This window comes from Sinohyriopsis cumingii, chromosome 1, assembly GCF_028554795.1.
Source record: "Sinohyriopsis cumingii isolate HCF-2022 chromosome 1, ASM2855479v2, whole genome shotgun sequence".
Taxonomy (NCBI): domain Eukaryota; kingdom Metazoa; phylum Mollusca; class Bivalvia; order Unionida; family Unionidae; genus Sinohyriopsis; species Sinohyriopsis cumingii.
In genome coordinates, this window is record NC_142961.1 from 115,552,202 (window position 1) to 115,578,197 (window position 25,996).

General features: G+C 36.4%; 1 protein-coding gene across 1 annotated transcript in view; it reads left to right on the plus strand.

Moving 5' to 3' along the window:
* LOC149807705 (protein KRI1 homolog) overlaps positions 1-10,689 on the plus strand; it is a 54,395-nt gene extending 43,706 nt beyond the window's left edge. Inside the window, exons 17-18 of the mRNA XM_089969539.1 lie at positions 5,284-5,385; positions 7,345-10,689. Coding sequence (XP_089825665.1) covers positions 5,284-5,385; positions 7,345-7,798 — 556 coding nt within the window. The 3' untranslated portion in view covers positions 7,799-10,689. The remainder of the gene's footprint in view (positions 1-5,283; positions 5,386-7,344) is intronic.
* Positions 10,690-25,996: the final 15,307 nt, after the last annotated feature.

Below are 25,996 nucleotides of genomic sequence, written 5' to 3' on the forward strand. Positions count from 1 at the left end.
AGCCTGTCCATATATGTATGCATGCATTGTCCCTATATCAGCCTGTCCGTACATGTATGCATGCATTGTCCCTATATCAGCCTGTCCATACATGTATGCATGTATTGTCCCTGTATCAGCCTGTCCATATATGTATGCATGTATTGTCCCTGTATCAGCCTGTCCATATATGTATGCATGCATTGTCCCTATATCAGCCTGTCCGTACATGTATGCATGCATTGTCCCTATATCAACCTGTCCATACATGTATGCATGTATTGTCCCTGTATCAGCCTGTCCATATATGTATGCATGTATTGTCCCTGTATCAGCCTGTCCATATATGTATGCGTGTGTTGTCCCTATATCAGCCTATACATGTATGCATGTGTTGTCCCTGTATCAGCCTGTACATGTATGCATGTGTTGTCCCTGTATCAGCCTGTCCATACATGTATGCATGTATTGTTCCTATGACCACAACAGTGGCCTAAGTGGCTAGAACGTCTGCTGTGGATGTGGTAGGTCGCGGGTTGGAACCCAATGCTGAGCTACACCAAAGATTTACATAAATGGTACTTGCAGCAGCCTCACTTGGCACTCAGCTTTAAGAGGTTAGTGCTAAGACTGGTTGGCATGGTATCAGGATAATGTAATTGGGTGGGACATGATGTTACTTGTCTGCAGCATGATGTCCCCAATGCTAGACATCTCTCTTAACTGCCACACTGCAGATATCGTAGCGATATGACTGGAAAATTGTTAAAGCTACATGAAAAATCCAAATTACACACACACACATAAACACATGCATTGTTCCTTTTACCAGCCTGTTCATCTATGTATGCATGCATTGTTCCTATACCAGTCTATCCATATATGTATGCATGCATTGTCCCTATACCAGTCTGCCCATCATGTATGCATGCATTGTTCCTCTACCAGTCTGCCCATCATGTATGTATACATTGTCCCTCTGTTTGCTTGGTCAGCTGGAGTTGTTAAGATGCTATGTACATGCATTATGATGAGACTGATTACAACATTTGCACTGTAAAGAGCATTTATTCACAACCATTGATATTTGTGTGAAGGGATGATTACTGTTGTAGAAATAGTACTAAATCTAAAGGTTTTATGCCGCTGCCGGTTTGTATTCATATGGCTCTGTAATTAGTCTAGGAATTAATTTTTTTGTGATAGGTTATTTAATTTAGAAGCATGCTGTGGTTGGAAAACTTTGTTCTCAGTTGAGAAACCAGTATTTGTTGACATTCTTTTCATTAGAGAGGTGAGTTCATTTATTCTGGCAGGCTATAGGTTGACATTTAAACCATGCCTGTCCAGGGGGTGATGTACAAGGTCCACATCATGTAGTATCAGCATTGTAAAAGAGACTGTTTGCATTACAACAAGCTAATAGATTTTTTTCTGCATAGACTTGGTATGGTCAGTGTTGGATATCATTATGGATTTTCTAGGTTCTCCCACATTTTTGATTTAACTAACTGAAAGTCCAGCAGTTTACTCATGCTCTGGTGTTTGTTTTGCGTTTTGGAGAATTCTGTTTATGGTAAATTGGCATACTCTGTGAATGGTAAATTTGCATACTCTGTGTATGGTAAATTGGCATATTCTGTGTATGGTAAATTGGCTTATCCTGTGTATGGTAAATTGGCATATTCTGTGTATGGTAAATTGGCATACTCTGTGTCTGGTATATTTTCATACTCTGTGTATGGTAAATTGGCATATTCTGTGAATGATAAATTGGCATATCCTGTGTATGGTAAATTGGCATACTCTGTGTATGGTAAATTGGCATACTCTGTGTATATTAAATTGGCATATTCTGTGAATGGTAAATTGGCACATATGTATCAGCTGCTTTGTTTTTGTGATAGTTGCCCATTTTCCCAAATGTCCATTCAGCTTCTGATTAGAAAGACAGCCACCATATTGTTAATTGTAATATTTTTTTAAATAAAGGTTCCAGAAGATGGGGCAATGAAAACTCCCATAGTCATAAAAGAATTTCAGGGGCTTATTGGACCAGTGAGAATGACAAAAAGGGATATGTTTACTTGTTGACATATAAAAAATAATAAAGCATAAACACTATGTAAAGTGTACAACTTTTTTATAATAACCATAGTTTCATAATCAGCTTTGATTCTTTCCCTTTTCTTAACACATTTTACAAATTACTTTTAAATCATACCATGGAATGTAGAAATTTACAGAACTGGGCTAAATTCTTACTTCAAGAATATCTGTTGACCTTTAATTAAATATTCATAAAATATATGTGGGCATCCAAGCTGCGAAGACTGTTGCCACTAGAAAACTCAAATTACACCATTACAGTTACTTATGCCAGATTCCAATTTTCAGGTTGGATAAAGTTTATGTATCTTGAACCACATAAACACTTGTATATCTAGATTACTGAAACACTTAAAATGTCAATCATTCTTTTGTGAAAGTTTACCTAAGGGCCTGTATTCAGTATTGATAAACCCTTTTGATTTTTAGGCCAGTAGTATGATAGTGAAGGACACTCGTGATAATATATTGCTTTTCCTGGAACAACTTTCAGCACAGTGCAACTTATTAGTACAGATCTCTGTTCCCATAAGCCCAAAAAAGAAACTTGTTGATTTGAGGCATAAACCATCCTGGTCAAGGTTGCTGTTTTTAAAAATTGTTTTTCCCTTGTATTTCATTCTGCACCAGAACCAAAATACAGTTCAACCAATTTCAACAAAACTTGGTTTATTTATTACAGGATCAGCACTAGCTATATGCGAGCATTGTGCTTGCACAGGGAGCCATTTTTCAGAGGGGTGCTAAATCTGAGAAAAGCAAGGGTTGCAAAAATCAGACAGGGGATCTAAAATGAAACAAAATCTTTGTAGTTTCTTCATATGATTTACTGTTCTTTAAATGTTTCTGAAGTTTGTACACAGATTGGTGAGGAAGGGCCATGATGTATTACAATCCTGTTTCCAAGAAACATCCTGTAAGATCTGGGAATTGTTGGCTTCAAGTACATGATGGGCATTGTTAGTAAAAATTGATTTCACCATTGCATATATGGACAGTGACTGAACTTATCACAGATTTCAAAGAAACTTAGCAGCATTAAGGCTGAAATGTTTAGATATAGAAATGGCTTGGTTTCATTTATTACCTATGCATGTGGCTGTTAGGGACATAGAAACTACCCACATATATAGGCCATGTGAGAAGCTGCATTCATGTCCAACAACTATGAGCAATACTTCAAGACATTCTGAAATGTGGAAATATTTTTCTGTAGTTCAATTGTGTGATAGGAAGAAGTAAAAGATTAACAGCAATATTGGCCAGCTTGATCTGTCATGCAGTGGGGGAAGTGCTGGCAGCATGGTAGTTCATCTCATGTTTAAACATACCAAAATATCTCAGTCAACATCTAGTGCATCAAAGACACATCTATATCTAAACTGATGCCCATGGCAACTTATAGATCCCCTGTCATGGGTTGTAATGCACAAATAAATTGGCTTCACTGGGTTCTGCATGCTTTATACGAAAGACTTATCCATGGCATACCAATCAATCAATCAAAGTCAAGTTGCAAGCTGATACTGTAGACTACCAGTCATTGTTCAAGCTATTGCAGAATGGTCTTCTTTTGCCATTACCACAAAGAATCTTATATTTTATTGGACCTACCTCAAGTGAAAGATTTGGAGTTTTAATTGGTTGCAGACTAAGATAAAAGAGCGTAACACAAATATTCATCCATGTTTGGAGGTTATTTGGGATACAGTAAGGTGGCCAGAAGAAATTTGTATAGATAAGATTCATCCCTCTATGGTCATCATTTTTACTGTGCCAGTCGTAGAGCAGAAGAGCTTATTCGATGGGCTGTTGTCCGTTATCAGATGTCTGTTTGGTAACACAAATTTGTTATCACCACTGCTTCTACACTACTTGGACGATTGCCATGAAACTTTACACACACATTCATCCCAAAGTCTAGTTGGTCCTGTACACATTCATCCCAAAGTCTAGTTGGTCCTGTACACATTCATCCCAAAGTCTAGCTGGTCCTAAATATAAATGGTTCTGCTCAGACATCCAATATGGCCAACCCAGCAGCCATCTTGATAATCTTGTTACAGATGCTCCTCTTTAGTGAATAGTCATATCAACATTGGGTGTTTAATAAAGGTCTTCTTACGATGTCTTCTTGGTCCAAAATGAAAATTGTTCTGATCTAACAATTGATATTATCTCCACAGCAAACATCTTGATGGTCTTTTTATTGCCTCTCCTAATTAGAAATTTATATTTTGGGATGGAAATTTCACCTGAATACCCCTTATGTCTGGTTGGTCCTAAATGAAATCAAATATGTCCAACGTCACGACAGGCAGCATGTAAAACTTGTTATTGCTACTCCACCTGATGGTCAAGTCAGCATGATGTTTTCACAGAAGGACATTTTATGATGTCTGGTTGGATATAAATAAAAATTATGTCTACCTGACATCCAATATGACCACCACAGTAGCCATTTTATAAATCTTGTTGTTTTTTAAACAGAAAGGCATATTATTATAGGATTTTCATGGCGGCATCTAATTGGTTGTAAATACAACTTTTACTGGTACATCCAATATGGCTGCCACAGTGGCCATCTTTAAAATTTTATCACTACTCCTCTTTGATGGAAAGTCAGATCAACATTCTTACCAGAAGACTTCTTATGATGTAATAGATGGTATTATGTGAAAATAGTTCCAGTCAGTCTGACATCCAGCATGGCTACCATGGTAGACATCTTGAATGGAAAGTCATACTAACATGGGTTTCCACCAGATGACTAATTATGGTGTCTAGTTGGTTCTGAATGAAAATGGCACCAATTTTTGACCTTAATGATAGTTACGTAATGAATACAATAAACATTAAACATCTTGTCACTAATTCTTTTGAATGGAATGGTCATATCAACATGGAGTTTGCATCAAAAGTCTTATAATGGGGTCTTGTTTGTGCTAAATGAAAAGGGTGCCTAATTTGCATACAGTGTGGCTGTAATAAAGTTATAAAAGTTGTAGTCTGAAGGCCGCTAATTTGAAAAATCTGGGCATTTTTTTTGTGGTTTTGTGTCAGTCCCTTTAAAGGACTCATGTTTCAAGTTCCCCCCATTTGCTGCACCTCATAGACCATGCAAATTCTAGTGTCAATAAATGACAATAGAAAATAAAATTCAAATTTATGGATACGCTTCATTTATCCTTGCAGGACAGAGGAAGAGGAGCAAAGGGATGTGAGGGTTTACAAATCCAAGAGTAAAAATCTGAGGAAAAAACTGAATATTCTCACTAGCCTTAGAGAGAACAAGAAGTAAGTACTTTTACTCAGTGTCTGATGCATTTCAAAGTCACCAAATATAACTTGTAAGCAATCCTGAAAGTTCTTAGGCAAGGGTCTCAAGCTCAAACCACCCTGAGGGCTGCATGAAGGCATTTTCGATGGCCCAAGGACCGCACCACCTTTGTTATCTCTCATGACACCTTGTAATGCCAATCATTTTGCTGGCCACAAGGTATGGCTTGGCAGGCCTCATGTTTGAGATCCCTGCTCTTAGGCATATTCATTTTGTGAAGTATTATTACATACCCCTTTAATCATACATGTACAGAATTAGGTAATAAGTATTATTACATACCTGTTTACTCATACATGTACAGAATTAGATAATAGGTATTATTACATACCTCTTTAGTCATACATGTACAGAATTAGGTAATAGGTATTATTACATACCCCTTTAATCATACATGTACAGAATTAAGTAATAGGTATTATTACATACCTGTTTAATCATACATGTACAGAATTATGTAATAGGTATTATTACATACCCCTTTAATCATACATGTACAGAATTAAGTAATAGGTATTATTACATACCTGTTTACTCATACATGTACAGAATTAGATAATAGGTATTATTACATACCTCTTTAATCATACATGTACAGAATTAGGTAATAGGTATTATTACATACCCCTTTAATCATACATGTACAGAATTAGGTAATAGGTATTATTACATACCCCTTTAATCATACATGTACAGAATTAGGTAATAGGTATTACTACATACCTGTTTACTCATACATGTACAGAATTAGATAATAGGTATTATTACACACCTATTTAATCTTTTATGTACAGAATTAGGTAATAGGTATTATTACATACCTGTTTGCTCATACATGTACATAATTAGGTAATAGATATTATTACATTCCTGTTTACTCATGCAGGGCTTATCTGGTGTTTGATACTGATGGCCTCAACATTCCTCCACCCTATCAGACATGGTCTTTCTGCCCGGTTGGCACAAATCCCATATGTAGTTTTGTCTTTATATGCATAAGTGGGATACCAGATATATTGTAGGTTGGAATGACGAACAAAATTAAAATCACTTTAATTAAAGTGCCAGAGTTATCTTTCTTTGTTCCTGGCATGACACAGTTTTTCTAACTGATTTATTTTATGACCTGCTTTCTTTCTAATTTTTATATAATTAACTCCCTTTTCCTCCTTTGTCCTAAATGTTTGTCCACTCCAGGTTTATTCTTTCCTTTAGTTTTATTGTTGTTTACTGCAGTTACACCCACAATGTGCACCACTCCAGTCCGGTGGCTTAGTGGTTAGAGCACCCACCTCAGATGCCGAAGGTCATGGGTTAAAACCCTGGCCGAGCCATACCAAAGACTTAAAAAATGGTACTAACAGCTGCCTCTCTAGGCGCTCAGCATTAAGAGGTTAGTGTTAGGACTCATCCTGACGTCAGGATAATGTGACTGGGTGGGGCATGATATTACATGTCTGCAGTATGATGCCCCAGTGCCAGACATCACTATAAACTGAAAAATTGTTAAAGCTATGTTAAAAATCTAAATGACACACATGCTGTGCATTTGGATCCCATTAAATTTATCATTGTTGTTGAATTTATTTACATATTTTTAGTTCTTGGTTCATGATAACCAATTATTAAATGATTTCACCTCATAAATTACTCACTGTTAATCCACCATTATGACAAACTTTTTGGAACGTTTCTCAGTATAAGGTTAATAAAGAGGGGGTACTTGATCTTTTTTTTTAATCAGATGATGGGCAGACTCATTGAAGCAAGAATCAATTGATTAGGCGAGACCTAGCATTCTGTGGAATTCTTGTTCTTGCAACACTATCAATTTTTGTGTTAAATATTTTCTAATTGATGTACTTGCATAAGTCTGTCAGGTTTTGTAAGTAATTAATAATTATAATATATTTCAGGGAGGAAACATCTGCAAATTCAGATTTGTCTTCATCTCCAGTCAAAGAAAGGAAGAGGAAGAAGAAAAATAAACAGCCAGAGGATCTCCAGAAGAAACAAAAGCTGGACAATACTTCAGATGACACGTCAGTCAGGAATGCTGACGATGCAAAAAACAAAAAAGAATTTCAGGTGAATAATTTACATGATGTAATCGGTGGTAAAAAGAAGAAAAAGAAGAACAAGAAAAAATTTGTTGCAAATTTTGACACTGGTGAAAATGACGAATCTGTGAAGACGTCTACCAATAAAGAAGTTTCCCAGAACTCAAACATGTCACAAAGGAAGAAAAAGCATAAAATGTTTAAGAAACATAATCAGATACTATCGGACGAAAGGTTAAAAGCATATGGTATTAATCCAAAGAAATTCAAATACATGAAACTGGACAATTTTAAGCATCATGATGGATAAGATCTTTATGTTCTCAAGTAAATTTATAATTAGATCTTTTAAATCTGACGCTGAGGGTTCTTGGAAAATTGTTCTTCAGGATAGGAGATATTCTTCCTCCTTGTGTGCTTGGATGTGAGAAAGAGTGAAAGGAGGAATGAGGAATATGCAATACAAGAGAGAAAGAATGAGTTTTACATGTTCATTTGTATGTATGTTTATATGTATGTAAGAGAGAAAGAATGAGTTTTACATGTTCATTTGTATGTATGTTTATATGTATGTATGTTCGTTTGTATGTATGTTCATTTGTATGTATGTTTATATGTATGTAAGAGAGATAATGTAAAATGGCAGGGTGAACATTTGTGCATAACCCTGTTATTGACTGTCATGTACCTGTAAAATTAAACATCACACATTGCACAAACAATAAACCATATATTTTCACTTAAAAGTTAAACATCACACAAACTATGTGCCATATATATTCACTTAAAAGTTTGATTCAACTGTGGACTGCATAGATCCAGCAAATCCGGGTCTGTGCAGTTTGTTAGGAGTAATCAGTAATGCAGACAACATTAGACCCTGATTTGCTGGCACATTATGCAATGGCAGATAAGAGTCTATCTTGTTTGCAGTTGGACTGGACTTAAAAGCAGGTATATATGGTACTAAAACTTTGGCATGTTTTTCTTGCATTCATGTTTATAACTTCACTTATAAAGTCTACATTTTAAAACTGTTTGCTGGACTTCGTTGATTTATGATTCAGTGTTCTCCATGTTGGATGCTTGACATATATTCAAATGCTTAGTCCCTTATGTTTTATAAGCTGTTTCCAGAGTGGCTTGTGCAGGAGGTGTATAGAGCCCACTGGTCAGGACAGGTATAGAAGCCACACCAGTGATCAGTTTAATCAGATTGCTTACTGAAGCAGAATCTTTCATCGCCTGACCACTCCTAGCCCACAGTCTGTATGGTACAGATTATTTTCTTTCTTTCCCTGGTTTTACTCCTTAATGCAAAAATGGGGCTGGAATTCTTTTTCTCCCATAGGACAACAGTCAGGAAACAGTTCAGTCCAAGGGTTTTAACCATTTTTCTGTAAATCTCACAAATGTATACATTTTAAATTTCAGATGATTATGGGGACTGTGTTTTGCAGTATTTTGGCAAGACACATGACTCATTTTTTTTTCCTCCCAGAAGTTATTTATTCTCAGTTATGCTCAGAATTTGATGGGGTGGGATAAATGCCATAAGTTGAACTATATTGTGTTATGCGTGTCCACCCATCCAGTATCCAATCATCTGTTACCAGTTTCATATATAGTCACAACTCTCATCATCCACCATCTACATTTGCCCGTTTTTGGATGACTTGCACTTGGAGTACAGAAGAACCAGGTCAAAAGGTCAAGGTCACTATGACTGTAAGAAGAAAAATGGTTTCTGTAAAATAAATTAGTTCTTCATCATCTGCAGTTACTGAATGTTTTGAATGGCTTTGGTTTGAGGTATGGAAGAAACTTTTTGATTTTAGGTTCAAAATGTCAGAGTTGAAGGTTGCTGACTGAAGGATCCAAATTGTTTCTGCACAGTAACATACCTGGACTGAAGTTTGTGGATGGTAGCTAGTTGGTACATAGTTCATCTTTAGGGGTGTAGGAATACAAGACTATAGTTTCGGTCTCCCTCTGCAACCCCTTGTTAGGGGTCTGACATACATTAGGGCTATGTTTCAAAAGTTTTTTATATTTTTTTACCTTTATCATTTGGATTACAGGAATCAGTGAGATTTTCATTTTGTTCATCATCTTATCTGATTGTAATCATGTAACCTCAAAATACAACCACTTTTGGGAGTAACTTGGGGTTTTTAGGTTGTACTGGTAAAAGATCAGAAAAGTTATGTGGTGATGTGTTGTCCATCATCCATCCGTCCATCCATCACAAGTTTGTTATTGCTACTCCTTGTAACTACTTGGATCAGAAAAGTTTATATGGTGATCTGTTGTCAGTCATCCATCCTTCCATCCATCCATCACCACAAGTTTGTTATTGCTACTCCTTGTAACTACTTGGAGGATTGCTACAAAACCTTACACACACATTCATCCCATGATCTAGTTGGTCCTAAATGAAAATGGTGGCACATGGACATCTAATATTGAAAATTTTATCACTCCTGATTTAATACAGATCTACTTAAATGTACACACAAATGTCACATATCATCAACATAGACTTCATTCCATATTAGTCATTTAGATTTCCTGGTGTTTAAAGGTCACATTTGTTCATCAAATGTCTGACTTACTGATCATCATCAGTTGATATGTTTCAATCCTTAAGGGGAGCAAACTCTGCATATTGTTTCTTTGGCTTCCTTCAGTAAATTGTTCAAATTTGTTGCAGATAAAGATTCATGTGTCTCCATAAATGTTCAATTACTTTAAGTTTGAATCAGCAGTTCAGTAGAATATCCATCGATTCTAAAGATCTCCACTTACTTTTTAAATATTGGTTTATTTCCTTTCATGAAACTATCAACAACACAATTCTGATGGACATATATTTCTCATCATTTTTCAATATGATTTGTATCTCTTCTTGAGGATAACTTTTCACATGTGTCTGCATATAGTTATCTGAACCTGACAAGATATAAATGATCCATTATTTATGCTTTGGTTTTTAAAGCTTTAAGTGTTTATGTTCAGAACTTTTATATGTACCTATCATTAAATAGTTACAGTTATGTACCTGTCATTAAATAGTTACAGTTATGTACCATATGCCATCTCATACATTATTCTCATCTTTTTTTTTCTTTCTGTCTCTCATGTATATGTTAACTGAATTAAACATATTTCCTTTAAAAATAAAAACAACAAAAAACAGGTTTTACGTTTTATAGCTTCGTTTATTTGCCCCATATTTTAATCTTACTTAATGCATCATAATATTATATAATTAAACTGTATATGTGCTTGATTGCTTTGTATCACTTTTGGATTGATTTAAGGTGCTTGACTCTCTTTATTATCCTTGATCGTTCCTCTGGCATGCATCTTCTGTGTCAAGATTGTACTAGGCATCTCCGATTTTGTTGTTGCATGTTTTACATTCTCGTTTACTTTAAAAATCACTTTAAATAACTTTGATTACTTTTAATAGTTTTCTGTTGCTTTCAAATTTTACAAATAAACCCACTTCTACCATAACATATATCAAATTATCTACATTGTAGAATAGTCATGTGTTAGCTATTTTAAAAAGGCTTACAGTGAAAATCATACATTTGATTTTTAAAGAAGAACACAGGTTCAGGCATGTACTATTGCAAAGACATTCTAATTTGTAGATATATGGCCAAGACCGAATCTTTCAGAAGTTCAAAAACAAGAGTTAATTACGCGATCAGTCAGATGTTCGGATGTTGAGCCAGTATTGCAGTCTATCTTCTGATGTGCAAGATCTGTGCCATTCAATATATCTGCAAAAGCATTGATTTCAGAAAGCAAATGAATGATCACAAAAACCACATTCACAACAAAATCAGATCAAAAATTGCCAGCCACTACAGCTTGAATGGACATTCAGTCGCATCCCTCGAGAAATTACCAATTGACTCCAATCTGAGGTGGACACACATAGAACACACAGTTTGGAGTATTAACTATTGAATCTGCAGGTTAGAAGACAGAAAAGAAAGACAACCGTTATTGTCCATGTTTTCTATCTTAAGAAAAATATTATTTTAGTTCTTAACCAATTCAAACAAATCTATGGGATTTGTGAATAAACTTATACAAATTTCTAAAATTTCATATTGGAGTGCAAAGAATGTGAATCAATCTTCTGTCGCACCCAACTGAAAAGGGTTGCCAGGTTACACGCTCTTTGATGAATTTTTCGCTTAACACTGGAGCATCAGGGTAAATAAAGAAACAACTCTGCAAGGACATATAAAGGAAAATTTTGCCTGTATATAGTGGAGAATAAGTCAAGCCATTATTTAGGCTGGGCAGCTAAGATTGACCCCAAATGTGTGTATCTTAAATCCATCACCAGTTATGTTTAGCTCCTGATATAAGAAACTGAAATCATTTGTAGGGCTTTAAGTTGGTGCTCTTGAATGGTCTTTATATGTTTATATTGTGTTTGTTGATATTTCATTTGGTTAGTGTATTTCCAGATAGTTGTAAAATTATTGGATGAAAATGGAAGCAGTAAAATACTATTATCTTAATTCACACAGACACACACGTGTCTGTGTGACTGTGTATTCGCATGATGTATGTATTTATCTTATGCTGTGTCATGTTAGACTCGTTGTTCCAAAATTTTGAGCAACTTCAACATACTTTTGCTTACTGATTCTTTCCAAACATGCATTTTGTATTAGGTATATATCATCCGGATTTTGTTGTCTTTGTATAAAGTAAGGAAAAACAAGTAAAAAGGGGTGAGTGTTGCTCTTAAGTCATATATTTACGTTTTCTTTTTCGACAGTTACTTTAGTATTCACTTGCAGATCAATAGTATGCTTGCCTTTTTAGCTTTATTATTATTATTATTATTATTATTATCACATGAAGTTAATTGTTTTAATTTAGAATATGATGGGGCTATAAATGGTTCTAACCATGAAAAAGTAGTTGATGTTTAGTGATTTCCTACTCATATACTCTCTTGATCGATTTATTTTTCCATTGTTTGCTTTTGCCTTCTTTAGTGTGTTTTAGCTGCCTCATGCATCCTGGACAACTAAACTTAATAGCTTCAATTTACATTTCAACTTCTGCGAACTTTTGTACAAAAATGTCAGAAACTAGTAAGTTAAATTCTCTTTCCAGACCACAATTAGTTTCAGCTGTATAACAGTATATATGATGTTTTAAAAATAATGATATGACATCTGCAGTTATTTCGTTCTTTCATTGTGTTCATGCTGGTTTTATAAAAAATATTAAAAGAATAATAACTCGTATAAACAAAAATTATCATGTAGACAAGAATGTATTCATTACAATGATAACATGACTGGAAAATAACTTGATTTTTGTAGCGAGATTATACTGAGGTATAAAATAATTTTCAAAATTAGGAGCAAAATTTTCAAAATTAGGAGCAAAATTTTCAAAATTAGGAGCAAAATAACAGTTGCCCTCTCATGCTAAACATGAAACTTAACTATTTGGCGTCAGCTTATAAGTTCATTATGCCGTGTTGTAATGTTCTGTAGTAAGGATGTACCTGCTTAAAATAAAGTTCCATTTAACTATTTGAAACTTGTGTAAGGCATACTACGGAATTAGGACTTACTGAAGTAAATTAAACGAAAACAATGAGGAAGAAATTATAAAAGGAAAAATCAAAGAAATAGATAAAGAAAGAAAGAAAGGAAGGAAGAGAAAGAGAATGAAATAAAGAAGGAGAGAAAGAAAGAAGTAAGAAAAGGCAGAAAGCTAGAGAATAAAAAAGATAAAAGATGGGACAGCGAACTGGAAAAATATCCCTATTCGAGATGATTTTAGCAATAGACATATTTTTTATTCTAAAGGTAAAGTGGACAATTAAGATCAAGATATGGAAGAGCTGTTCTGTCCCAGTTTAACGTGAGCAAATCGTTTTAGTGGACTTTCACTATTGTCTTAAAATTTGTGGTGAAAAAATTGCATTGTGTTTGTTAATCCTTTAGAGTTTTTTGTACTGGGACCTCAAACTTGCCATTCAGCCTTGTCTACGAAGATGGTGTTTGCTGATAACCAAAATTATAATGTCTGAGTGAGATAAGCCCAAATAGTTTTTGCTACAGACTCGTATCAAATTCAGGGCCAAACAGGTACCCTATAGTGTCTTTTAATATTATTTGCACCATTTGACATTTTAATTGTAATATTAATAATCTTAATATGCTTTATAAACAATATATTTCGGATCAGTTCAAACATTCATACCAGAAATAATAGTTTAGGTGGCTATGTATTCATTTACGGTTGCTATAAAGTTAAATCCAATGAAACATTTTGGAAGATTGACAACTGTGCCGTGTGACCCTCATACTGTAGAAATCTGTCACATCAAAGTAGAACTTCCTTCTAACTGGATGCATAGTTATGAATTGATTTCTAGAATAACATGGTTTTAAAACTGCGATCTAGTGGTAAGGAGGTGACTATTATTTCCGATCATTTCTGCAAAGTATGGAAATGTTTTACTCAGGTCTTTCTATAAAGGTGTATACTTATAGGTTACTGCATTTGTATGGGAAAATATGAGTTTTCGGATGGAATACGTATATCCATCCGACAAAACGAGTTTGTATTTTCCCATACAAATGCAGTAACCTATAATTATTATATGCTCATTTTCTTATTCTACCTAAGGCTTAATTATATAAAAAAAATACACTACAAGAAACAAAGTAAATGAATATTCCGTATTCCAAACTAAATGCACAAGCGCAGATTCATCATTACACAACAACAACATTATTAATGTGCACATAACTCCGCCCAGATAAATTTGAATTTGTCGTGCGCTAGACATAAGTTTCAAAAGAAAATGGCATTTTTGTCTACTTAAAATTGAAATTTAGAGTCATATTGTGAATGAATGTACTTTGCAACAAGTTTTCCATTGGATCTGGAATGAATAGATTTTGATCATTTTTGTTGATTCTATGAAATTTCGTGATTATGAACTGGATTCATCTGTGAAAATTGTACATGACATACATTGAAATCATAATGTGGGAAAAATATGAAGTCTTTCAATTGCAATTATAAAAATGACACTATTGAATTTAATATTTATTTCATTTTTAGTGCAGTAAGGAGGATGTAATTGCACTTGGAATATAGTTGAAATTACAGTACAATTTTGAAATGTGTAATCAAGCTTGAGAACTCGTGACATGGCTCATGTAATTCGGATTTGTATAACTAAGAACGTACATTTTGAGGAAATTCAGGATGTAGATGATTGAAAAAACCTATTCTAAATACTATGGTGCCGACTTTAGTTTTTATAAGAGCCGATACTATAAATTATCCACGCCCAGTAAATGTTAGTCAACAAAATTATACAAATTCCAGAAGAAGAGTAGCCTGGAGACTTTCCGGTTTAGAGATCAGACCTACATTTTAGATACTTTATGGATAATAAAAACCCAAACTGGCATATCGGGTAACGGCAAGAGAGAGATACGGATCAAATGATTTTCCGGTTTAGAGATCAGACGTATATTTTAGATACTAGTAGTGAATGGGGATACCCTATGGACAATGGGAATTAGCATTACAGAACCCCTTGGGACACTCTACGGACAATGGAAATTTAACATGGCGAAAAATCGTGGGACACTCTACGGACAAAGGGAATTAACATGGGAATAAATCGTGGGGCACTCTACGGACAAGGGGAATTAACATGGGAATAAATCGTGGGACAATCTACGGACAAGGGGAATTTAACATGGGAATAAATCGTGGGTCACTTTACGTACAAGGGAAATTTAACATGGGGAATAGATCGTGGGACTGTCTAGGGACAATGGGAAATTTAACATTACGGAAACCCCTGGGGGATATAGCCTCAAGGGAATTTAACATATGGAAATTGAACATGGTGGATCTGTATAGCGTCAAGGGGAATTGAACATGGTGGGACTATCTAGGGACAATGATGGTAGAGGGTCAAACACAACAGAGACAGAAACATACATACACTAGTACAAGCGTGGGATTTATATATAAAGCATTACCAAGACCTGAAATCTTGCTGGGGTGTTCAAAAATTTGCATAATTGTAATGATGCTATAAATAGCTATAATCAAGGAAATGCTCAACGACAAAATGGATGTGACTAAAAGTAACGTTAAAATGACGAAATTGTCCCAGAATTTAAAGGAAAATAAACATATCCCCGAAAATTAAGTTACAGTGGTTTAGACTAAAATGGATAAAATTAGTAACTACTTACAATATCAACTTCTGTGATGATCGTGGATAAATACCTATGTATCTATAATCAGCTGAAATTCCTATGAAATCCCACTATCTATTTATAGCTCCAACTTGTGGGTTTTTCCTTTGGAAAATCCCACTATCTTTTTATAGCCTCAGCTTGAGTGACGTTCCTGTTTATGAATTCTAGTATATATGTATAGCTACAAAATGTGGAAATCCCCAAGTCGATATTTATAGTCTCAAAATTTCCAAAAAATGTGGAAATCCCCAAGTCGATATTTATAGTCTCAAAATTTCCAGCGTCAGTGACGTCACTGTACTGAACACTAGGGGCTAAATGGCAACAGTGTTGCAAGTGGCTGACCTGAATACGCGCTACTGTAGGTAGGTAGGTAGAGTGTATCTGATAGGGATAAAGTGAGTTTTATAGGGACAAACAGAGACCAATACACACACACACACACACAACATACGCGCAGACACACTCACACACACACACACGCGCACACACACACACACACACACAACATACGCGCAGACACACTCACACACACACACACACACACACACACAGAGGGAAGAGGAAAAAACAAACCCCAAATATACTATCCACACTCGGGAGGAAGAAAAAAAACAACCAAATATACGATCTACACAACGTACGCTAACACACACACACACACACACACACACACACACGCGCGCGCGCACGCGCACACACCACAGAGGGAAGAAGAAGAAAACCATTATACACTATCCACACGGAGTGAAGAAATAACCCTTTATATATACTATCAACAGAGAGTGAAGAAAATAACCCATTATATTCCATCAACACAGAGTGAAGAAGAAAAAGTTTTTTGAAAGCACCTAAGCCCTCACCTGCAATGACCAACTCTGCCAAACACCTACACCCCACCCCACCCCCACTCCCAACACTACAAAACCCATTTAACCCGTTATTTTATAGCATCAGTGTGTGCTTTAGGAAACATCAAGACACAAAAATGATGGAGGAATAGACTGACTATTGTTTACGGACTTGCATGCCTAAAGAGCGTGCGTGAAGGAAAACATCCTTCCATTTCAATTCTAACTAAAACATGATCCAGAGGGATAGAGAGAGGTGAAAGAGCACAATTTCATAAAGTGTGAGTAAAAACAAAACACGCCATCCTTATTATACAATGTCAAGACCAAGAGACACTTACGTTTTCTTTCTAGTCTATTCTCTTTTAGAAGGTAGTATGAAATTTCACATCAGGGCCAACGCATCGGCTCACATTGTCAATTTTTCCATTTCCATGTCTTTACTGGTACAAGTTCTTCATCATCTTCAATTTCTTCTTCTTCTTCTGAATCCCTCTTCTCTGTTTCGTCTTGTATTTTGTTTATTCTCTTTTCTCGTAGGGCACTCTGAATTCCAGTGTCCTTTCTCCTGACAACGATATTAGGTATCTTGACTTTTGTCTCTCTTTCTTAGACGAAGCAGGTATTTTGGAGACAAATACCCATTTACCTTTGCAGATATAGCAAACTTCATTAGCACTTACACACTTTCGTATGACTCTCATCAAATCAACGACCAAAAGAGTAAGTTTTGTTGCCACTTTCGCATGTGAATTATGCTTTCGTATGACTTTTAGCAAATATTTGACCAGCAGGTCGATCTATGCTGACTCTTCCATCTTTGATCGTTTGAGAGCGGAATGAATACTCTGATGCTAAGACACTCTCCTTATATACAGAGACCTGCTGCGTATCAAACCTAGTCAAATGTAATTTTGCAATAAGATGAAACGATTTCATTGAGGAAGTAAAAGGCAATGATGTACCGTATCGCCTCACACAAAACCTGAAGTGTTAGTTCAAATCCGTGTCAGCGATTTCGAAGACGACATAACTGGGCTTTAATCAATGCTCTCCATTTCTGCCACAAAACCACGAGTCCTGATTCATGCCAAAAGAAATTTCGTTCGGTCCATACAAAATAATATCACATCTGATAAACGCAAAAACGAACTTCCAGAAAACTGAGAACGACGGCTTACACCTACAACGTAAATGTATGAGTTCAAGTAGTGCGTAAAACTTAGTCAAATTAAATTTTTATAGTCAAGACGAAACGATCTCTTTTCGAAGAAGAAAGTAGACACCAAACGACAATGGCGATCCGTGTCACACAACACTTTTCAAAATGTGTATTATCAGAGGTTTGTTTAGCGATCTGCACGGTTAAATTAAATGTTGATGTATTTTGCAATAAGACGGACACAATTTCCATGGGATCGCCCATGGTACGATTGTCCGTGCATTAGTTTAATTTTTAAAAATATTTTTTTATATAAATCGCCTATAGGATAGACCCAGTAAAGCATGGCCATTCTCGTCACTGTGTGAATAGCTACTCAAGTCAATTCGAAGCGAACGCGGTAAGAAAATAAGTATAGCCAATGAAATGGCTTACAACGGGTGATGCATTGTTTTGTTCTAGGACTGTGTGGCATAATAATCCCTATGTTCTTGCGTTGTTACCATTACAGTGCAGACAGACTGAAATGTGAACTTACAAGCCCTCTTTGTGTGTGTGTGTTGTACCATTTCTTCTTACCACATCAAAAGACTGAGCGTCACAGTATTGGTTCGCGTTTTCAAGCTGACCATTTTTTTAAATCTCACTTAAACATTTTAACATAAACACTCACACTCACATCGGTAGAGTCAGAACAGACGTGTTACAGTACTGAGGGGCATGTTATCTTTTTTTTCAAACTAATAAATTTGGGGTTTGTATGAAGTAAAGAACCGAAAGTACAGTGAAACTCAAGGATGATGACCCAACCTGTCTGTCTATTGATGCGTGTATTTACTTAAGAAGAAATATGACCTCTAAAACACAAAGAGATACGGCAAGCATGATTAGAATGACCATAACGATGTTTTCCTTCACGTCCGTGTAATTTAGAGTTTCAATCCTCTTTGAAAACAAACTTGGTCTCCTTTTGTAGGGCTTGAAATAATAAAAAACCTGAAAAAATCTTAAGCACTTTGCTATAGATAATTTCATCAACAGACTAAACAACATAAATGCCGTTACAACACTAGAAAGCCTTAAATCTTCTATCAAAAAGAAATGCATGAAAAAAATTAAAGATTAACGATAACTAACCAATGAAACCGAATTTAACAAAGGCAATGACATGTGAAGAAATGCCTCTCACTTTGGAAAGGTAGGCGAATGTACTCTGTCATGCACCATCAACTTGAAAAAAATTATAAACAGAGAGAAACCTGAATTCAAAATTCAGTTGTTTTTTTTTTTTCTTCAAAATTATTTCGTTTCTTTTTTCTTTTTGTTTTGGAACAAATCTAAGCACTAATATAGAGTGGAAAAGGGAAAATGCACATACAAGCTTTGATATTTCTGAAAAAATGAGGGGATATTCCTAATGTTCATAACCACCTATATATGCTTGGACTTGTCTGTGACTTATCCACAAAACAAGATGTACATATTTCTGGTCAAGCTGCAAGTGTGTGCGTGTTTTTGAAAATGGTAAAAAACTTGGATATACAATTTTCTCGTGACACTTATAAAGTGAAGAGTCTGTGCAAGTGTCAAAAGCCAAAGTCATATAAGTTTTGTATTTTGTACGGCTTGTAAAGATTTCCACTTTAGGAAATGTGAAGTATCACAAGTTATTATCACAAACAGAAGTGGAACATAGGGGCTTGCAAGAAAGAAAATAACCCAGACAGTTGGTGTCATCAAGAGTGCTAGAGACGGTACCCGAACTTGCTTGCTTGCTTACTTGAATTAAAGTGATTTTCGCTCTAATGGAGCATGTATCACTGGTTCAATAACGCACCGCGTGATTTTTAATTACTCCTGGGGAAGGAAAGAGAGCCTCATCCCCCAGGCTTTTATGTACTCACAGACTATTTTTAAATTTAGCCACTCAGGTGTAGGACTAACTAGTCCTTAACAACCTGACTGAAAGGCTTTACACATGAGTGGGAATTGTCTCAGCACACACTCATATTTCTGTCCGAGCGTGGTAAAGGAGGAAAAAGGTGCTCAAAAAGACAGCCATGGGTGTTAAGTACTCAACAAAACTCTAGCCCGTACTTATTTCAAATCAAGTCGTGTCACCAAAAAAGACGACGTGTACGACATCAAAGGCATTGTCAAACGCAGAAACCGTAAAGTGGGCAAACGACGTGTCAAAGAAGTCAAAGTACGTTGGAAAGGATATCCACCCAGTTTTCATTCTTGCATCGACGCTTCGCACTATAAAAAGAAGTGACCATCATGCCCTTTCACACAGATTCAGCTACTGCGATCACTCCTTCACCGAATTCTTCTCTGCAAGATTTACAAACACAACCCTTGTGGGTGTGGTATGGAAAACGTGTGCCTAAAACGCAAATCGTCTTTTTCTGCCAAACCTTCGTGGTGTATTGTGTCATCGGTGCAGCCATTGCCAATTTGAGTTTGCAACAAGGAGACAAACACTTGTGGACCATTGTATTGAGCAGTTACATCGGTTACCTGCTTCCTAATCCCTCCCTGAAATTCTCCTCGAACGGGAACCACGGGAACCTTGTGTCCAGTGTCAGTGCCAGTCACCACTCCAACAACAACCCCATTTTGGGCGGAGACACTCCTCTAACTTCCAGTATCGCCTCGGAGAGCCACAAAACTCTGGAATTATGAGCAATAAGAACCAATTTTACTTAACCTTACCCAGTGACAGTTCCATGGAGGTGTTTCCCAAGAACACGTTATGCTGTTACACGGTCAAATTACCTCAGACCATCCAGTTAGATCACGAAGCCCATTGGGAAGTGGCTTTAGTGGAAATCATTCACCCAACACAAATCAAAAACATCACCGAAAAGCAAGACACTTTCGAGGTGGAAATCCTGAATGCCCAATTGGAGGAAGAAATCAACAAAATAGGGTTTTTAGGGGACACAAGACCAGCCAGCAATCCAGCCTTCATTATCTACACCTTGAAAATTCCTTCAGGTTATTATTTTAGTGGTGAACATTTGGTGGACACTATTGCGGACAGGTTCAACTTAGCCTTTGGCAAAGCACTGAACAGAGCCAAAAAAAGTGTGAAGATTGAGTACAATAAAGTGGCTCATTGTCTCGTGATCAAATTTCAAGATACGGACACATTGTCCCTCAGGTTCAATGGTAGTTTGTTTGAAATTTTGGGTGGACATGCAGAAATGGTCGCAAACAATATGAGCCCCAAGATCAAAAGTAATATGGATTTTTACAGAGCTTTTGGAAACCCGGTAGAACTGAACCAAGGGCTTAATTTGATCTTTGTGTATTCCGATGTGGTGGAGTACAACGTGGTGGGACACACCTCTGTTCCGTTACTGCGTGTCATTCCTTTCAAAGTGGATAGTACCACAAACAATGACCAGGAAGGTGCAAACACCTATCACGTACACCGTGAATTTGTACATCCTCACTATTTACCCGTCAGTAAGTCGTATTTAGACACTGTCAACATTGCTATAAAAGGAGATCTGGGACAAAATATTCCCTTCTCCAAAGGGAAAGTTACAGTGAAACTCCATTTTCGAAAACGGTTCTCTAACGAATTGTAAGTCAAGACAGCGAAGAGGGACATTTTCACCCTATAAAATCCGGCCAGATGCGTGTGGAATTTCAGTTTGCAGAAAATCTACGCGCAGATAATACGGTGAACGTCCTCCTGTATGTTGAATTGGACAATACGATATAAACCAACAGTTTGAGAGAAGTCATTCTACACTATTAGAAGTCATGGAAGACTTTTATCAATGTTTGTATAGTAGGGATTCTTTGGACATGGAATGTGAAGATCCTGAGGAAGGAGAACCCCAAGACAAAGACGAAGAAGTCATCATGATGAAGTCTAGATGGCCAGAACAAGAATCACATATAGTTTCCTGTTATGCTATAGTCTTGACAGAAAAAAAATTAAGGAATTGATCAAGAAAGATTGCTATGGATGTCATAACGATCATCCCAGTCAAATTCAACACGATAAATGCCTAATGCTGAGTCAAGAAGAAAAATTGGACGAATATCTGGACGAAGCTTGGAGTCTCATCTCGGACGAAGTCGTGTTGCATCAGTGGTATAAAGACTTGCGTGAACATTCTTGTCCACCATTAAACACTCAAGAGATCGATCGTATCGAAGCTCTCCTGAATCAGAGTGAGGAAACGAAACGAAGAAACTGTTATTTGTCAGACATTTTCAAGCAAAAAGTCAGGATCGAATTGATGACTTATTATTACCTGTGAAGAAGAAGAAAAAAGCGCACAAAACATGGATACCTGGGAACTTTATTACCTTTTGAACCACAGTTCGTATACGTCTTCTTGGAATCCCGTCGTCTGTGCTAAAGATGAACTCCCTCATCGCAAACCTCAAGACCATCTAGCTTACGTGATCAACACGGACGACAGTCATCTCCCAGGAACCCACTGGGTAGCCGTTTACTTTCCTCAAGAAGGATGTGTGGAATATTTCGATTCGTACGGATTGCCCCCTTTGGAAGACGATATCATCGACTTTATGAGAAGAAATGCTCAAACCACCCGATTCAATAATGTGAAATTACAAGGCACAGATTCCTTGGTGTGTGGACAATATTGTGTGTATTTTCTGCATCATCGCAGCCTGGGCTATTCCTTAGAACATTTAGTGACTCATTTTGATCCTCGTTCTTCTTCTAGAAATGATGTGAAAGTAGATCAATGGTTTTGTGACCATTATGCTTATCTTTTGTCTCAAGCTAGGAAACCTAGTGTCAATCAATGGCCTGATGACTTCCAACAGTGGAAATCACATTTTCATTCACAACGTTGTCAGCCCTGTTTAAAGTAGAGTGTGAATTGAAAAAAATGTTTGGTATTTGAAAAAAATGTTTGATGTTATAGTGTTAGATTATTGTTAAAAAAAATGTTAGAGTTGTTTGTTAGTATGAATAAAAAAATGTTGTGTTTTGAAGAAAAAAATGCCTTTGTGGTTTGTTTGGCTATAGGAATCTTGATTCATGCTCTTTGACTTCTTTCTATCCCTCCCATAACACTATTTGAACGTTCCGGCTCGAAAACCGTGTAGCAATATTTTCCTTCACGTCCGCGCTTTGACAATAAAAACGGGGAAGTCTCCAGTCTGCCCATCCATTGTTAACTTATCTTCCTACGTAGATGTGCTCAAGATTAGCCAAGTTGAACGAAGCCTATGTGAATTTGCATAGGGTCATGACAAGTCTGATACCGAGACCTGAAGAGATAGACAATATCATAATGTTGAAAGTCACTGAAGACCTGAAAGAAGAGCTCTTCAAGGAGGAATTCAAGAAGGAGAAAGAAGAATGGATGGAGAAGTACAGACTTCATAAACGGCAGAGAGAGAGCAGCAACAGCAGCAGCATGAACCTGACAAAGGCTTTGTCGATTGTCGTATCGACACCAAAGAGTTCTTCTTCTCTTTTCCGAAGAAGCAGATCTTATCCTGTGAGAAAGCCTGTCGTCAGAGGAGGCCGCCATCTTATAACCTAAGCGATCGCCATAGCTTCAAGTTCCCAAAAACATTTCAGGGCTACCCCATACTCTCGAAAAGAAATAACATTGCATTGCCTATGATATGTTAGTCAGTTAGAAGAAAAAATACAGAAGTGAGTCTATCAGCACATGATTTCTTTATCTTGGTTAGAAAGTGTGACTCTAAGTTGTTCGTTTCCGTCGCTTATCAAAATTTTAAAAATAGTAATGTTCTGTAAAAAAGTGAGTGAGTGTTTCTTTTAGGTCTGTGCGTTTTTGTTTTGTTTTTTTTTTGTTGGTGATAATATGGATAATGTAAGTTCGGGTACAACGAAATTAAAAGAATTAGGCCCAGAACTCGGTGTGGAGGGAAGAAACATACGCAACAGCAGCGGGAGCAAGAAATGCAGACCTAGCCAGTTAGCAATGAGGCATTCTGCGTTTGACAATGCCTTTGATGTCGTACACGTCGTCTTTTTTGGTGACACGACTTGATTTGAAATAAGTACGGGCTAGCGTTTTGTTGAGTACTTAACACCCATGGCTGTCTTTTTGAGCACCTTTTTCCTCCTTTACCACGCTCGGACAGAAATATGAGTGTGTGCTGAGACAATTCCCACTCATGTGTAAAGCCTTTCAGTCAGGTTGTTAAGGACTAGTTAGTCCTACACCTGAGTGGCTAAATTTAAAAATAGTCTGTGAGTACATAAAAGCCTGGGGGATGAGGCTCTCTTTCCTTCCCCAGGAGTAATTAAAAATCACGCGGTGCGTTATTGAACCAGTGATACATGCTCCATTAGAGCGAAAATCACTTTAATTCAAGTAAGCAAGCAAGCAAGTTCGGGTACCGTCTCTAGCACTCTTGATGACACCAACTGTCTGGGTTATTTTCTTTCTTGCAAGCCCCTATGTTCCACTTCTGTTTGTGATAATAACTTGTGATACTTCACATTTCCTAAAGTGGAAATCTTTACAAGCCGTACAAAATACAAAACTTATATGACTTTGGCTTTTGACACTTGCACAGACTCTTCACTTTATAAGTGTCACGAGAAAATTGTATATCCAAGTTTTTTACCATTTTCAAAAACACGCACACACTTGCAGCTTGACCAGAAATATGTACATCTTGTTTTGTGGATAAGTCACAGACAAGTCCAAGCATATATAGGTGGTTATGAACATTAGGAATATCCCCTCATTTTTTCAGAAATATCAAAGCTTGTATGTGCATTTTCCCTTTTCCACTCTATATTAGTGCTTAGATTTGTTCCAAAACAAAAAGAAAAAAGAAACGAAATAATTTTGAAGAAAAAAAAAAAACAACTGAATTTTGAATTCAGGTTTCTCTCTGTTTATAATTTTTTTCAAGTTGATGGTGCATGACAGAGTACATTCGCCTACCTTTCCAAAGTGAGAGGCATTTCTTCACATGTCATTGCCTTTGTTAAATTCGGTTTCATTGGTTAGTTATCGTTAATCTTTAATTTTTTTCATGCATTTCTTTTTGATAGAAGATTTAAGGCTTTCTAGTGTTGTAACGGCATTTATGTTGTTTAGTCTGTTGATGAAATTATCTATAGCAAAGTGCTTAAGATTTTTTCAGGTTTTTTATTATTTCAAGCCCTACAAAAGGAGACCAAGTTTGTTTTCAAAGAGGATTGAAACTCTAAATTACACGGACGTGAAGGAAAACATCGTTATGGTCATTCTAATCATGCTTGCCGTATCTCTTTGTGTTTTAGAGGTCATATTTCTTCTTAAGTAAATACACGCATCAATAGACAGACAGGTTGGGTCATCATCCTTGAGTTTCACTGTACTTTCGGTTCTTTACTTCATACAAACCCCAAATTTATTAGTTTGAAAAAAAAGATAACATGCCCCTCAGTACTGTAACACGTCTGTTCTGACTCTACCGATGTGAGTGTGAGTGTTTATGTTAAAATGTTTAAGTGAGATTTAAAAAAATGGTCAGCTTGAAAACGCGAACCAATACTGTGACGCTCAGTCTTTTGATGTGGTAAGAAGAAATGGTACAACACACACACACAAAGAGGGCTTGTAAGTTCACATTTCAGTCTGTCTGCACTGTAATGGTAACAACGCAAGAACATAGGGATTATTATGCCACACAGTCCTAGAACAAAACAATGCATCACCCGTTGTAAGCCATTTCATTGGCTATACTTATTTTCTTACCGCGTTCGCTTCGAATTGACTTGAGTAGCTATTCACACAGTGACGAGAATGGCCATGCTTTACTGGGTCTATCCTATAGGCGATTTATATAAAAAAATATTTTTAAAAATTAAACTAATGCACGGACAATCGTACCATGGGCGATCCCATGGAAATTGTGTCCGTCTTATTGCAAAATACATCAACATTTAATTTAACCGTGCAGATCGCTAAACAAACCTCTGATAATACACATTTTGAAAAGTGTTGTGTGACACGGATCGCCATTGTCGTTTGGTGTCTACTTTCTTCTTCGAAAAGAGATCGTTTCGTCTTGACTATAAAAATTTAATTTGACTAAGTTTTACGCACTACTTGAACTCATACATTTACGTTGTAGGTGTAAGCCGTCGTTCTCAGTTTTCTGGAAGTTCGTTTTTGCGTTTATCAGATGTGATATTATTTTGTATGGACCGAACGAAATTTCTT